The sequence below is a fragment of the Dendropsophus ebraccatus genome, chromosome 15, assembly GCF_027789765.1.
Source record: "Dendropsophus ebraccatus isolate aDenEbr1 chromosome 15, aDenEbr1.pat, whole genome shotgun sequence".
Classification (NCBI taxonomy): Eukaryota; Metazoa; Chordata; class Amphibia; order Anura; family Hylidae; genus Dendropsophus; species Dendropsophus ebraccatus.
Window position 1 is genome coordinate 10,000,133 of NC_091468.1, and position 16,227 is coordinate 10,016,359.

At 43.9% G+C, this 16,227-nt stretch overlaps 1 protein-coding gene across 1 annotated transcript in view; it reads right to left on the bottom strand.

Annotated features, from left to right (window-relative positions):
* SPATA17 (spermatogenesis associated 17) overlaps window positions 1-16,227 on the bottom strand; it is a 123,823-nt gene that overhangs the window by 97,124 nt on the left and 10,472 nt on the right. Inside the window, exon 4 of the mRNA XM_069954450.1 lies at window positions 8,470-8,520. Coding sequence (XP_069810551.1) covers window positions 8,470-8,520 — 51 coding nt within the window. The remainder of the gene's footprint in view (window positions 1-8,469; window positions 8,521-16,227) is intronic.

Sequence of the window (16,227 nt, forward strand, 5' to 3'; positions counted from 1 at the left end):
TCCAGCATGCTCAAGTCTGATTATTTGGCATATGATTACTGGTGGCTGAAGAAGTAGGATGCAGCCCTAGGGAGTAGTGATGGGCGAACATGTTCGTAAACGTTTGTAACGCTAATTGTTCGTGTTCGCCAATCAAAAACATTTTGTTGGATGTTTGGAATGTTTATAACATTTTCGAAAATATTCGAACTTGCGAACGAACCCCACTGCATAATTTACGTTTTGTGCTTGATAATCTGTATGCATGGGTGTAACTCTAGATTGTAACGTACAAAATCTGTACGCAAATGAATGCAAAACACCAACACCAACCAATCATGATCATTTTTTTTTATGTTCATGTTCAGGATCCGAACGAAATATCGGGATGTTCGCTAATCACTACTAGGAAATCCAGGAAAACAGAAACACTCATAGGCCATAGGCTGTATCCATGTCTTCCCAGACTCCCTAGCTGCATCCAGCTTCTTCAGCTACCAGTAATTATAGAAGAAGTCTGGCGAAAAGTATTGTATTGCCCCCCAAAAGTTATACAAATCACCAATATACACTTATTACGGGAAATGCACATAAAGTGCTTTTCTCCCTGCACTTACTACTGCATCAAGGCTTCACTTCCTGGATAAACATGATGATGTCACTTCCTGGATAAAATAGTGATCTCACTTCCTGGACAACATGGTCATGTCAATTCCTGGATAACATGGTGATGTCACTTCCTGGATAACATGGTGATGTCACTTCCTGGATAACATGGTGATGTCACACCCTGACTCCCAGAGCTGTGCGGGCTGTGGCTGCTGGAGAGGATTATGACAGGGGGACACTGAGGGACACAGGGCACTGGAGGAACACTGAGCATCCCTATGCCATCATCCTCTCCAGCAGCCACAGCCCACACAGCTCTGGGAGTCGGGTCGTGACATCACCATGTTATCCAGGAAGTGACATCCCCATGTTATCCAGGAAGTGACATCCCCATGTTATCTAGGAAGTGACATCACCATGTTATCCAGGAAGTGACATCACCATCTTATCCAGGAAGTGACATCACCTTCTTATCCAGGAAGTGACATCACCATGGTATCCAGGAAGTGAAGCCTTGATGCAGAAGTGCAGGGAAAAAAGCACTTTACATGCATTTCCAGTAATAAGTGTATATAGGTAATTTGTATAACTTTTGGGGTGCAATACAATACTTTAATAAAAAATGTAACCGGACTTCTCCTTTTAATGCTGAATGATCAGACTCAAACTCAGATCAGACTGGAGAATGCTGGAATAGCGCTCGACTCTAGTCGTTATTAATGCAGAAATCCAGATACTCGCAAAGGCTTCACTTACCCTTTTAAGCTTTTTAGATTTTTTTTTTTTGCTTTGCATGTGAAACACATACAGTATATTTATTTCCTGGCATGTCCCTGTACTAGCTTGTTGTTTCCCTTTGGTCCCTGAAATGTTGCTATTACAGCGGTTTCCCTTTAAATTGGCCACTTTTTATGGCTGAGAAGCAGTCACGTTACTTTATGGTCCTGTCTCCCGGTAATATATAAAGTCCTCTTTATCCAGACGTCCTATCAATTTAAATGTGTTTACTATTTTAGGATCCAGTACTGGAAATCAATGTTGCAGTCTAGTTTACAGCTATCTGATACATCTGAAGTGAAAGGAAAGGACGTACTTCTCAGCGTCTGGCAAACATCTTTTTTTCTCATTGAAGACGTCTCAGGGAGGCTCAGCAGCCTTGGTTTACTCTCCTTTATTTATTGTGAATAGCGTCTTTTGTGCTAATTCTATGAGTATCCCTCTTCAATGGTAGTACATATGTGTGTATGTAAGTATATATGTAGGTATGTATGTATGTATTTATGTATGTATGAATTATGTATGTACGTATGTATGAATTAGGTATGTATTTACGTATGTATGAATGTATTATGTATGTATATGTGTGTGTGTATGTATGTATGTATGAATTAGGTATGTATTTATGTATGTATGAATGTATTATGTATGTATATGTATGTATGTAAGTGTGTGTTTGTAGGTATGTATGTATGTAAGTATGTATGTGTATATGTATGAATGTATGTAGATAGGTATATAAGTATGTATGTGTTTATGTATGTGTGTATGTAAGTATGTAGGTATGTAAGTGTGTATGTGTGTATGTAGGTATGTGTAACTCTAAAATTCTTAAGAGGAATTGTTTCACTAAGACAAAATCTTTGTATATTACCTATTAGGTTATGTGGTTGATATGAGCATTCACCCACTGGGGCTCCCCTCAATGAGTAGAGATGGGGGATGAAGGTGTGTGAATCTTGATACAACCCTACACCTGCTGGAAGGTGTAAGGCTGTTGCACACAGCCTGAGCCGGGGGAAAGGCCATGTTTACTAAGGGGTGTGCGCCTCTTAGTAAAACCAGCTGGGGAAAAGGGGGCGTGGCTCGGGCTCGTACGCCGGTCTTTATAAATGTCACACTTTATCTCTAATGTGACTCTGTGCATCATTATTCATTCATTATGATACAATGAGCTCCCGAGCGGCTTGAACTGTCATGGCTGCGTCAATATAGTAGCATAGTGCTTGAGCTCACTGTATCATAATAAATTATAATGCACAGAGTCTTGTTAGAGATTTATCAAAGGGTGTAAAATATAGACTGGTGTAAACTGCCCACAGCAAAAAATATAATGTTCCTGCAGCCGATACAGCAGTATTGTCCGCAGGAACGTGCCAAATGCTGCCCAGCATCCGGCAGTATAGCACCGCCCATTAACATAGTGTGAACATGGCCTAAAAATGATTGTTTATGTCAGCAATCGGTGAATGTAATAATTTCAGAATTGTTCGCTACATTATAGAATCTTTACAGGATAATCACTACGTGTAATAAGGCCTATAGGAATCAGTGCTATAAATGGTACATGGGAGTTACACAACCCTGTTAGATGGGCCTCACCGTGCTCAGTCCATCTCAGGGTTTCTGTTGACTCCCCTGATTATGTGCTCTCCCCCCTGCGGGCTCAGTCATTGGCCACAGTGTATCACGAAAGTCATCAGGGTTAGGGTCCTATTACATGAAGCGATTTTTAACCCTTAGAGGACCGGGCCAATTTAAATTTTTGCGTTTTTGTTTTTTCCTCCTTGTGCTTAAAAGGCCATAGCACTTGCATTTTTTCACCTAGAAACCCACATGAGCCCTTATTTTTTGCATCACTAATTTTACTTTGCAATGACAGGCTGCATTTTTTCATAAAGTACACTGCGAAACCAGAACAAAATTCAATGTGTGGTGAAATTGAAAAAAAAAAAAGCGCATTTCTTTTATTTGGAGGGTATTTTTTTTACGCCATTCGCCCTGGGGTAAAACTGACTTGTTACATATGTTCCTCAGGTCGTTACGATTACAACAATATGTAACATGTATAACTTTTATATTATGTGATGGCCTGTAAAAAATTCAAACCATTGTTAACAAATATATGTTCCTTAAAGCGACTCCGTACCCACAATCTGACCCCAAACCACTTGTACCTTCGGATAGCTGCTTTTAATCCAAGATCTGTCCTGGGGTCCGTTCGGCAGGGGATGCAGTTATAGTGATAAAAACAACTTTTAATCCGTCAGCGCTGTGTCTAACGACCGGGGCTTACATTTGTATATGCATTAGGCTGGCACAACCTCTCTGTCCTTCCTACCCACCCTCCTCATCATTAGGAATGCTCCAGGCAGATTACTTCCTATTCCCCACCTGTGGCAGCCCGGCACATGGGCTTAATCGTTAATACACCTGTGCAAAGCTCAAACAGCAGTAAATGTTCCTGGATCATTCCTAATAATGAGGAGGGTGGGGAGGAAGGACAGAGAGGGTGTGCCAGCCTAATGCATATACAAATGTAAGCCCCGGTCGTTAGACACAGCGCTGCCGGATTAAAAGTTGTTTTTATGACAATAACTGCATCCCCTGCCGAACGGACCCCAGGACAGATCTTGGATTAAAAGCAGCTATCCGAAGGTACAAGTGGTTTGGAGGGGTAAGATTGTGGGTACAGAGTCGTTTTAAAATTGCTCCATTCCCAGGCTTATAACGCTTTTAACCTTTGGTCTATGGGGCTGTGTGAGGTGTCATTCTTTGCGCCATGATGCGTTCTTTCTATCGGTACCTTGGTTGCGCATATGCGACTTTTTGATCGCTTTTTATTACAATTTTTCTGGATTTGATGCGACCAAAAATGCTCAATTTAGCACTTTGGGATTTTTTTGGCGCTGACGCCGTTTACCGTGCGAGAACAGGAATGTGATAAATTAATAGTTCGGGCGATTATGCACGCGGCAATACCAAACATGTTTACTTATTTATTTTTATTTATTTATAACATGGGAAAATGGGGGTGATTCATACTTTTATTAGGGGAGGGGGACTTCTAGTATAAGTACACTAATCTCTCATTGCCATTTATACTACATAGTAATACAGGATAGAGCGATGAGATAGGCACTCGATTGCTTCCGGCTGCTGCAGCATTAAGCAACTGAATGCCGAGCCGGATTCAGCGCCATTACGGCGCACAACCTGGCTGGGTGAAGACACGGGGATTGCTCCTCTGGGACAACGTCCGGGGGGGGGGGGGGCAATCTCCGCCACTAGACATCAGGGAAAGGCTGCATCAGGTAATCTGATGCAGCTGTCATCTTTGACAGCTGCATCCAATTATCTAATTATCGGGCACGGCGATCGGACCGTGCCCGCTAATAGCCGCGGTCCCAGGCTACATGCGGCACCCGGGACCGCGGCGGTTCAGAGCACAGCCGCCGCGCGGCTCCGCTCTAAACACCTCTGGACGGCCCTAGACGTACAGGTACGTCCAGGGTCACCTAAGGGTTATTAACGACTAACGATAAACGATCGCAAACGAGATTGTTTATCGTTAACCTGAAATCATTCACCATATTACACAGAACCATGGTCTTTAGTTACGATCGTGATATGATTGTTTCTCCGACTGTTACTATGATCATTTATTTCTTCTGATCCCAGCAAAACAATGGACAATGTGCAATTACACTGAAAGATTAGTAAACAAATGTGGAACTTGAGCGAACGAATGTGGAATTAGAGCGAACAATAAGCAAACGATTAGCGATCATTTTAGGTTCAGATCTAAATCAATGATCAATGACATATGAATGATTTTCTGATAACACAGAACGATTATCATTTAAATTCGAACGATATAACGATTTTTTGCACGATAATCGTCCTGTGTAATAGGGCCCTAAGAGTCCTTTAACCTGGGCCGATAATTACTAATAAACATCAAAACACACCAATCACTGAATTTAAGGAGAAGAGTGAAAAAAAACCAATGGAGTACTCATTTACAAGTTTCCACTGATTGCCCCCTACAAAATTTGAATATGCAAAAAAGGGGTCCGTGGAGCCTCAGTTACGAGTCTCAAAACACGGGAATAGCCAGATATTCCTCTCTCCAGAGAAGGAAGCCCACTGCCAAGGGGTGCCTCCTAGTGGGGAGAGCACCAAACCACCCTGATACGTAGTCCCTCAGGTCCTCACTTTGTTGTGAGCTTTGGGACCTAAATAGGGAAACACCAGGGTGGCCCCTGTAAGTCAAAGTCTAACTCTGTGGCAAGTGTAACTACATAAGACAAAGGTTACCAAGGCTAGGCATCCATCCACAGACTGCAGTTTCGGGGTATTTGCCCCTCGTCAGTGTGGAGCAGGATTCTGGCTATCAGGGGCAATGAAAAATTGATCAACATAACACAACAATCACTGAACTCAAGGAGGTGTTTCCCTATTTAGGTCCCACTGCTCGCAACAGAGCGAGGACCTGAGGGACTACGTATCAAGGTGGTGTGGTGCTCTCCCTATCTTGAGCCCCCCCCCCCCGGGGCAACAGGCTTCCTTCTCTGGAGAGAGGGATATCTGGCTATTCCCGTGTTTTGAGATCCCTTTTTTGCATTACTAATAAACATTCCTAGGAACGCACATTTACCTGATAATTGACCCCTGCAATAGGGTCAGTAATAGGCCAATTTCCTTCGGCCACATTATCGCCCTGTCCTGAGGATTTAAAGCCAATAACAACACATTTAAATGGCTGCACAAATGATCCTGAAATTTTTGTGCAGCCCAGCTGCTCGATTAGTCACTGATCTCTGATCGGCACTCCATTGCAGCGCATATCGGGCTGTGTGAAACACCCCTATATCAACGGAGAGACCGGGGCAGATCAGAGCGCTGGCACTGAATTCAGAAAGGTAAATGGGCTCTATTTTATTACTTTACTCCCCCGGCCGACTGTAATTTGTAATTTGTCTATGTTGACACACTGTTTAAACAACGGCCGCTGTTTGACATGTTCACCCGGCAAATACTGCAGTATCAGCCAGATAAATATCATTTTCTTTTATTTGGATTGCGGGCACATTTGGGCTATCCCAATTGCTATTGAAATCAGTGCAATGTACGGCAGTGACAACGGCCAATCATTGTGTGAGCAGACTGAACAGCTGCTGTTCACAGTCTGGGGGCCAGAAATAACTGACAAGTTAATTATTTCCACAGTCGCATTTTTACAAGACTGGCTGTTGTTTAAATCACCAACAACGGCCGTTTTTGTAAAAAAAATACATTGTGTAAAGATAGCCTTAAAGGAGAAGTCCGGTGAAAAATTTTATTAAAGTATTTTATTGCCCCATAAAAGTTATACAAATCACCAATATACACTTATTACAGGAAATGCTTATAAAGGGCTTTTTTCCTTGCACTTACTACTGCATCATGGCTTCACTTCCTGGATAACATGGTGATGTCACTTCTTGGATAACATGGTGATGTCATGACCTGACTCCCAGAGCTGTGTGGGCTGTGGCTGCTGGAGAGGATGATGGCAGGGGGACACTGAGGGACACAGGGCACTGAGCATCCCTCTGCCATCATCCTCTCCAGCAGCCACAGCCCGCACAGCTCTAGGAATCAGGTTGTGACATCACCATGTTATCCAGGAAGTGACATCACCATGTTATCCAGGAAGTGACATCACCATGTTATCCAGGAAGTGACATCACCATGTTATCCAGGAAGTGAAGCCTTGATGCAGTAGTAAGTGCAGGGAAAATACACTTTATAAGCATTTCCCGTAATAATTGTATATTGGTGTTTATAACACTTTTGGGGGGCAATGCAATACTTTAAAGGGAACCTGTCACCCCCCGTGCCGGGGTGACAGACTCCCGACCCCCCTTTACAGCCCCCTATACTCACCTGATCCCGCCGGGTCCCGCTTCTGGATCCGGTCAGGTCACGGAGATATCAGCCGCTGCAGCAAACCGGCGCGCGCGCTGAGAGATGAGTCCAACGCTCATAGAGAATGACGGAGCGCTGGACTCTCCGTGATTCTCTATGAGCGTTGGACTCATCTCTCAGCGCGCACGCCGGGCTGCAGCGGCTGATATCTCCATGACCCGACCTGATCCAGAAGCGGGACCCGGCGGGATCAGGTGAGTATAGGGGGCTGTAGCGGGGGGTCGGGAGCCTGTCACCCCGGCACGGGGGGTGACAGGTTCCCTTTAAAGTATTGCATTGCCCCCCAAAAGTGTTATAAACACCAATATACAATTATTACGGGAAATGCTTATAAAGTGTATTTTCCCTGCACTTACTACTGCATCAAGGCTTCACTTCCTGGATAACATGGTGATGTCACTTCCTGGATGACATGGTGATGTCACTTCCTGGATAACATGGTGATGTCACTTCCTGGATAACATGGTGATGGAGGTGACAGGTTCCCTTTAATAAAAATTTTTGCAGGACTTCTCCTTTAAAGAAAACCTTTAAGATCCATGGGCAACACAACAGAGAAAGGTCCTCCTATTACTGCTGCAACATTTTAGAGATCCCAGTTTAAAAAGCAACCCGGCTGGTCCCGGCAGGTTTCTCCCCATCAATCTTGATGGATAGATCTCTCCCAATAAACAAATAGGGTGAGATCTATCCATCATGCCCCGGCCGACTGGGAGCGAGAAGCCGTCTGGGACCGCACAGGTGACTTTCCTGAATTCTTTTTAAAACTATTTCTTTTTTTATTCAAAACTATTCAAAACTTTAAATGTACTGGAAAGAGAATTTTTTTTGTGCTAAAACACATCCTGTCATATCTGAGAATACAGACAACATATACACCAAGCGTCATCCTGAATATAAATAAAATTAAAAAAAAAAAACCTTAATAACACCTCAAAGCCCCAGCCCTTCAAACCCCTCTTTGGTTAATCCTGCTTCTCCTTCTTCTTTTTCCAGGGCAGCTCCGCTGTGCACTCTCCATTTGCTCCGGTCTTGATCATGTATGCATTAGTCTGGTTTACTTATATTATTAAAAGTAAATTCAGATCACAATTGACTTTTCATCTGTATAACAAGAAGAGAGATATTTACCCTGACAGCCATTTCATTGTAGAAATTCATCTTCATAATAAAGTACGCTGTCTGCGGAGGAAGAAGAGAGGAGAAGGGTGGCTTAGGTCTCGGCAGCGACACTCGCACACATAGGCACAGACAGACAGCGGCTCTCTCTTTTTTTTTTTTTTTTTTTACATATAGAAGATAAGAAAAGTCTATACATAATATATAATTGAAAGCCGTATCAAACTTTGGTATTGAGAAGACGGGACGGCTAATACATAATGCAGTCTTAACCAGAAAAATCTATGGCAGTCAAAGTAGGCGCTAATGGAGATATATGATCATAAAACGCTCTCCGCTGAGTTTGATAATCAATGGGGCTCTACTGAGGATAAAATAACATTGCAGAAATATTCACAAGTCCTGGTGACACGTAGCATTGTATGATTTATTCACTCGGAGTTCTCTTACCCAAAACTCGCAGAAACATAAAAGGAATTCATATTTCAAGACGTCTGGTTTAATGAAAAATTCAAAGATATGCTGTCTAGCGACGGAATCCTTCAAGGATATGTATGCGGCAATGAAGCAAAAATGAGTCTTCCAACCATCTGTACAAAATGTTATGTACTTAGCTGCCATGCGAGTAATCCTTGGGAATTTTGTTTCATTTAATATTCATTTTAACATCATAAAATCATAAATAATTAGTGTTATTTGAATTGCCTAGCCTGATCCAAAGCAAATTGTCTGTGGAGAGCAGCAGGACTGGATTATTTATCAACAGTCTGGGCAATTAAGAAACAGTTGGCTGCAATATGTTATTTACAAATGAAGACAATGACGCTGCTCCCTCTCCAGCTCCCTCTATCCATTAGAGCCCCGGCAGCCCTGTTCCCGACGTTTAATCAACGCTACGTGGTGAATTTGGAAGGAAACGTGCCACCTCTGGCTTCCAAAAGGAAAATATACGTGTCTTGCTGCCGGGAACCTTTGTGATTGAGTCAGAGAGCAAGTGTTTGATTTCTCTGCAGCACTCCCGCAGGCCAAACTAAGTATTACACTTTAATCAAAGGGTAACCGTCTAACCTCACTGCCCAACAACAGGTCAAGTTTTGGGGATATCCCATACAAAGAAGACCTGTGATAATACCAGAGTATAAGGGCCCATACACACTATGGAATTGGCACCAAAATTTTAAGCAGAATTCCTGCGCGCAGAATTGATATGTCAATTCTTTTAGCGGAGATGCACGGTGAGCGAAGGCACGCAAGCCCTCCCATTCAAACAGATAGCAGGCAGAATTCGTCACAGAGTCCACATGTGGGGGTTCCGCATGGAATTTTGGAGCCGATTCCATAGTGAGAACGGCCCTAATTATATCACGTGAGAAATACTAAGAAAAACCTCAAAACATGAGCTGTCGGTGGCCATGAGGACTGGAGTTGAGAAGCGCTAGTCTAAAGGTCTGTTTCACTCGCTTTGCATAGAGTACTGTGCAAATGTTTTGGAATATACGTCAGTAGGTGTGAGCATCGGAGCCGGCAGGTGGGCTGAACGATGCTCGGGAGGGCCGAGAAATGGCCGACCCCAGTGCTCCTAACAATCAAATCTGAATATTTTTATAGCACTGAATAGGAAGAAAACGGTAAAGATAGAAAAGGAACATTGCTGAAAATTGGATTTTACATAAAGAGAAAAAAAATCAATGTCTTTCCATAGACTTCAAAGATCTTCTATGGATTAAAGTAGCAGAAGCTGCATTTTTTTTTTTATTTAAATTTTATTAGATTCTTCACACAATATGAAGTTGATAAAACGTTGGAAACATTGGATTTCCTCACAAGCTAAATTTTTTAGACGTTTTTGGGTATGAGGGGTTTTCCGGAGGTGGTTTGGTGAGGATTGCACTAAGGTCATGAGTAAGACTCGTATGATGGGGTTGCCCCTTTCTGTAGGGTTGCACTGTTTGGAGGGAGGAATCAACATTGGTGTCGGCGGTGGATACCTCCATTTTATTTCTCCCCCTGAAGCTGAAGCTGTCCAGAGCAGGAGAGGTTTTCTATGAGAATTTGCTGCTGCTCCGGACAGTTCCTGACATGGACAGAGGTGGCAGCAGAGAGCACTGTGTCAGACTGGAGAGAATACACCACTTCCTGCAGGACATACAACAGTTGATAAGTACTGGAAGGCTTGAAGTAATTTACAAATCTGTATAACTTTCTGACAACATTTCTGAGAAACCCTTTAGGTGATGTTCACACAATGTACTATTTTTGAAAAGAACGGTGACTGTTTTCCATTAAAAACAATGGCTGATCTTTTTATACTGCAGTGATATGCACTGAAGTCAAAGGAACAATGGCTGTTGTTTTCACTCAGTGACTTCAGCGCATATCATTGCAATATGAAAAGATCAGCCATTGTTTTTAATGGAAAACAGTGGCCGTTCTTTACAAAAAAAGTAAGTTGTGTGAACATAGCCTGAACTTTGAGTCAGAGATCCTCTGTCACCAAATAATGGACAATTCTTTTGCTCTCTAGCATATATAGCTCCAGCTACAAGTGAAGTGGGAGATGCAACCAGAGGTAAGGACGCTCAGTTTGCCGGACCTCCTCCTAAGAAGCCAAACACGTTACTGGAAGTACTCTGTCCTCTCTCTCAGGCTACTTAGGGCCCTATTACACGGAACGATAATCGGCCGAATTGGCCCTATCCGGCCAATTATCGCTCCATGTAATAAACACAACGATCAGCCGATGACAACGATCATCGGCTGATCGTTGATATAGGTTTGGACCTATAACTGTCGGGCGCCGATCGCATACCACTACGTGTAATAGCCTTGTGCGGCCGGCGGCTGACGATTTCCAAACTCTACTCATTACCTATCCAGGCTGCAGGGCTCCTCTTGCGCCCTACTTCTCCCTGGGTCCTGCGCGCTCCAGCTTCAGAGCGGCCTGTCTGAGCTGACAGGCCACTCAGCCAATCACAGGCCGAGACCGCGGACGCCTGGTGAGAAGCTGAGCGCAAGAGGAGCCCTGCAGCCTGGATAGGTAATGTATACAGTTTAAACAAGGGCTGCAAGGACATCGGTAACGATGTCCATGCAGCCCTTGTTAAACGATTATCGGGCCGTGCAATAGGCCCAGTAAACGAGCGCCGAACTCGTTTACAGTTATTATGGGGCCCCCATGGGCCAGTGTATTAGGACCCTTAAGCCCCTATTCCACTGGGCGACTAAGGGGAGCAAACGAGCGATATTAGCGCTTGTTTGCTCCTCGTTTCCCGCTCGCTGCCGCCGCTATTCCCCGGGGCAGAGTCCAGGGGGTGGGGGGAGGGGCCGCGGGGGGGGGGGGGCTGCCCAGGTGATCGCTAGACCGTCCGGGCAGCCCATAGAGGATAGCAACAGTCTGCTGCCGCTGCTCCTATTCCATGGAGCAACGCCAGCAAATCGCTGCTATCACAGTCGCTTGTTTTTCAACATGTTTGAAAAACAAACGACTGCAACGTTCAGCCGACATGAACGGTGTCGGCTGATCGTTTCCTTCTATTCCAAGAGACGATTATCGGACGATTATCGTTCTGTGGAATAGGGCCTTTAGTCCTGTAACTGACAACTTTTCTTTTTACTTGCCTTCCCCCACTCACATGATATAAAACACTGTCCAGCAGGAGGCAGCAGTGAGCACAGGAGAAAGGCAATGATACCAAACTCCCTCTCCAGACAGATCCGCATTAATAAAATCTCCTTTTCGCCGTTTCGCTCAGTACGTTTCCTGGCGTTCATATCATCTGGACTTGCTCTTTAACTGAAGGTTACAATTCCCATAAATCCACGGTGGAGCTTTTCATTTTTTGCCTATTATTATTATTAATAGATTTCTCTTCTCATTGATTTCATTCATCACGGCGTCTAATTCCACAAACACGTCTCATGGCGGGGGGGTGGGGGGGGGGGGGACGCCATCCTATACGCACTGAACGACTATCTAAACGAATGCGGCTCCATGATCTATGTTCTCATCTGGAAAGTGATTGAGGGCTGGTCTGGAGTGGGCTCCTTGGTGGATAACAAGGAAATAATTTATGGGACAGATCAGGGGGCTTATTAAATGCAGGGACGGGTGATAAGACGTGTTTACCAGCCAAGTGATGAAGATAAACCAACAACCAGGGAGAAAATACACAACGTACCGCCACTTTAAGAAAATGGGAATAATTGAAAAGAGACTGAACAAGAATGCCCCCCCCCCCCATATCCCGGAATCAGGCAAATCTGTATGTAAAAGGGAACATTAAAGGAGACGGTGGCGTTTTGCATAGGAGGGAGACCTGCGGAATAAATTCGAGCAGTCTGGCCGATTATAGTGTGATTAATGTTGTATTCTCTCCCTCCAGCAATATCCAATGCGTTGTGTATTCATCTATTCAGAGATGTCCCTCTCCGGAAATCTCCAGAATCAGACGGAAGACTTATCTGTTTCCACGCAGGCGTTTGATTAATGCTCGGCCGATCCTGTGACATCTCGGAGTGGACGCTTCACTCCATGTCCCGCTACATCTTAATAGTATGTTTTCCATCTCTGCCTGACGGGATCGACATCTATGGCTGAAACCAAAGAAAAATCCTATATATGTCTATTCCTATGGATCCTATCCCTGGTATACGTGTATCAGTAACAAAAACTTCTGAGCCGTAATCAATGCCGGGATGGCAGATGGATTCTCTACTAGTCAGGAAGGGCCTTACACTTCCAGGAGTTCAGCGATCAGCGATCTGATCTGAGATCAGTGATCTGTTTTTCTTATGGCTCTACTAGACATTGCTCCCACCTAGCTGGAATCCTGCTCCACACTGATGAGGGGCAACCCCCCGAAACAGCTGTATGTGGATGGATACCTGGCCTTGGTTTTCCCTTGTCATTACATTGACTTATAGGGCCTCTTAATATGGTGGTTTTGGTGGTTTCCCCTTGGCTGGGTCCTTCCCGGAGGGATATCTGGCTAGTCCTGTGTTTCGGGACTTTTCAATGAGGCTCCACGGGCTCTTCTTTTGCATATTAATGTTTCCCAGGGGGCAATGCACCTAGGATTTCACTGCATTGAGTGTGTTATTGTTTGGCTGGTCTCCCTGAGATCAGCGATCTGTTTCTCTTATACCTCCAGGAGTTCTTGGCCGAATGTTCATGTGGTCCACAGCTGTCTATCAAGATTTACCATCACTTTCCTCATCTGAGTTATCTCCTATCCACAGTATTGATGAAATAGATCATACTAGGAAACTGCAGAGGGTCTGACCACTGAGTCCCAAGATCAGGAACCCCCTGGATGGAGCTGCGGGTCACACATGCACAACGCTGCTCCATTCATTCTCTATGGAACTGCCAGAGATGAATGCAGCTTACCTCTACAACATAACTTATCAAGTTGGAATTACCCCTTTAAGGTCCCGTATACCTCTAAGGCAGGGAGAACCTGTGGCCCCCAAGTTGTTGCAAAACTGTAAATCTGAAAGCTTTGGCTGTCCAGGCATGATAGGTGATAATGATTGCTTTTCTGCAACAGCTGGATGGTCAAGGTTCTCCATACTTGCTCTAAAGGTTCCTGTACTTTTGATGTCCCTACCCATCACTGGCGATAAATGATGAAGGTGAAGATAGGAGTCAGGCTTGATGGAAAATCACTGCTTGGCCCCTTTTTTCTCAGAGAGATAAGCAGCAGTCAGAGTTCTCTGGCTTTGGCCTTATGGGGTAGCTCAGCAAAAATAAAATTCTTTCATATCAACTGGTGCCAGAGATTTGCAATTTACTTCTATTAAAAAAATCTTCAGTCTTCCAGTACTTATCAGCTGCTGTATGTCCTGCAGGAAGTGGTGTATTCTCTCCAGTCTGACACAGTGCTCTCTGCTGCCACCTCTGTCCATGACAGGAACTGTCCAGAGCAGCAGCAAATCCCCATAGAAAACCTTTCCTGCTCTGCAGAAAAGAATACTCCACTTCCTGCAGGACATACAACAGCTGATAAGTATTGTTAGACTTGATCTTTTGTGATAGACGTTAATTACAAATCCGTATTACTTTCTGGCACCAGCTGATTCGAAAGAAAATGTTTTTTTGATGAACTCCCCCTTTAACCCGACCCTCTTCATAGAGAACACAGCAATGCTTATGGTCTCTGAACGGAGCCGCTCCCAAACACCTTAGGCGGCGGCTTATTCTCCAACATGCCCTATCCTTCTCCATCCATACATCATATGTTGGGAGAGTCGGGAGGCCACCATACTTACATGATCGCCTGGCCCTGAGTGGCTATGGCCCTGTACAGGACATATTACGGGATTTATATGGAAGCACAGCAATATTATATGGTATCTATACAGCCAGCATATGTAAAGAGATGGTCATAAGGGCTCTATGCTGTTCTGTATACCACCATGAGGCGTATGTGCGATAATCCCACTGAAATCAATGACAAAAAATGTGGAAAAATGGTGATGAAGTATATACTGTATATATATATATATATATATATATATATTATTTTAAATGTACCGAACATCAACCTCACTAAAAGTAAACCCAGATACAGGTTGTGAGACAAGTCTGTGGATTTAGACTCTGTGATAGTTGACATCAATAAAAAGCGCGGCCGAGATAAATCCTAAAACGTGTCAAATTGATGGAACCCGCTAGTGTAAATGTATGGCTGCCACGAGGTGCCATGATGAAGAAAAGTGCGTCTACTAAGCCTTCCAAGTAGCAGGGAATTCATCAACCCACGGACGCCATTTAAATAAACGTGACGCGTTTCGTGCCCCCATGTAAACTGATGTATCATGCAATAGGGCTAATAAATTCTTGGCGATGTATTGAAACCGTCTGCAGGCGATGTCCTTCGAGAATACAGCGCCGAAAGCTGGTGGATATAACATTGTGGAGACTTTGATGTGTAAAGTCGCTGTCATTCGGAACAGAAAACTGCATTGGGATGATGATACGTGAAACCGAAAGATTCAATAAGGTCACTGAGTGAGTGCAGAGCGTGGAGCGAGAGCGTCCCAGGACAGACAGCAAGATTAATACATTCTCATATGACCTCGGCCCCGAGCATGGAGACTGTTCAGGGGTGCACTTACCCGCCTGGTATTCCTAACTCGACAAAATCAAAGGAGATAGATCAGAGCGATGTTGACAAAGCGCGGTTACTCTGCACATATGGGTGCTGTATCTGATGAGCTTTTATTTTCCGCATCAGTGCAACTTTTATTTCGCAATTTTGTATATGATCATTAGGGTGATTTATTAACAAGTAATCACAGGCATTTTGTGCATATGCTTTACCTTGTTTGCTGGCAACTGATACCTCTCCAGCTATTAGACAGAGAAAATGTTTAAAGTGACCTACAAATACATCTCTGCAATAGGAGAGAAGGAGAGGCTGAGGCTTGGATGGAAATCAGTGGAGGGGAAGGGGCTACTAGGGGTGGGGGGCTGAGGATCAGCAGGTTTAAGGTCAATGTCTACCCTTGGCAATAATTATTAAGCTTCTGTGATGAAAACTATAATATAATCACAATACTCCAAGTACAAGAATATATGTAAAATACTGCTCCTAAATACAAGACTATAACTACTATAATACCGCTCCTATATACAGGAATATAACTACTATAATACTGCTCCTATATACAAGAATATAACTACTATAATACTGCTCCCTATATACAAGAATATAACTACTATAATACTGCTCCCTATATACAGAAATATAACTACTATAATACTGC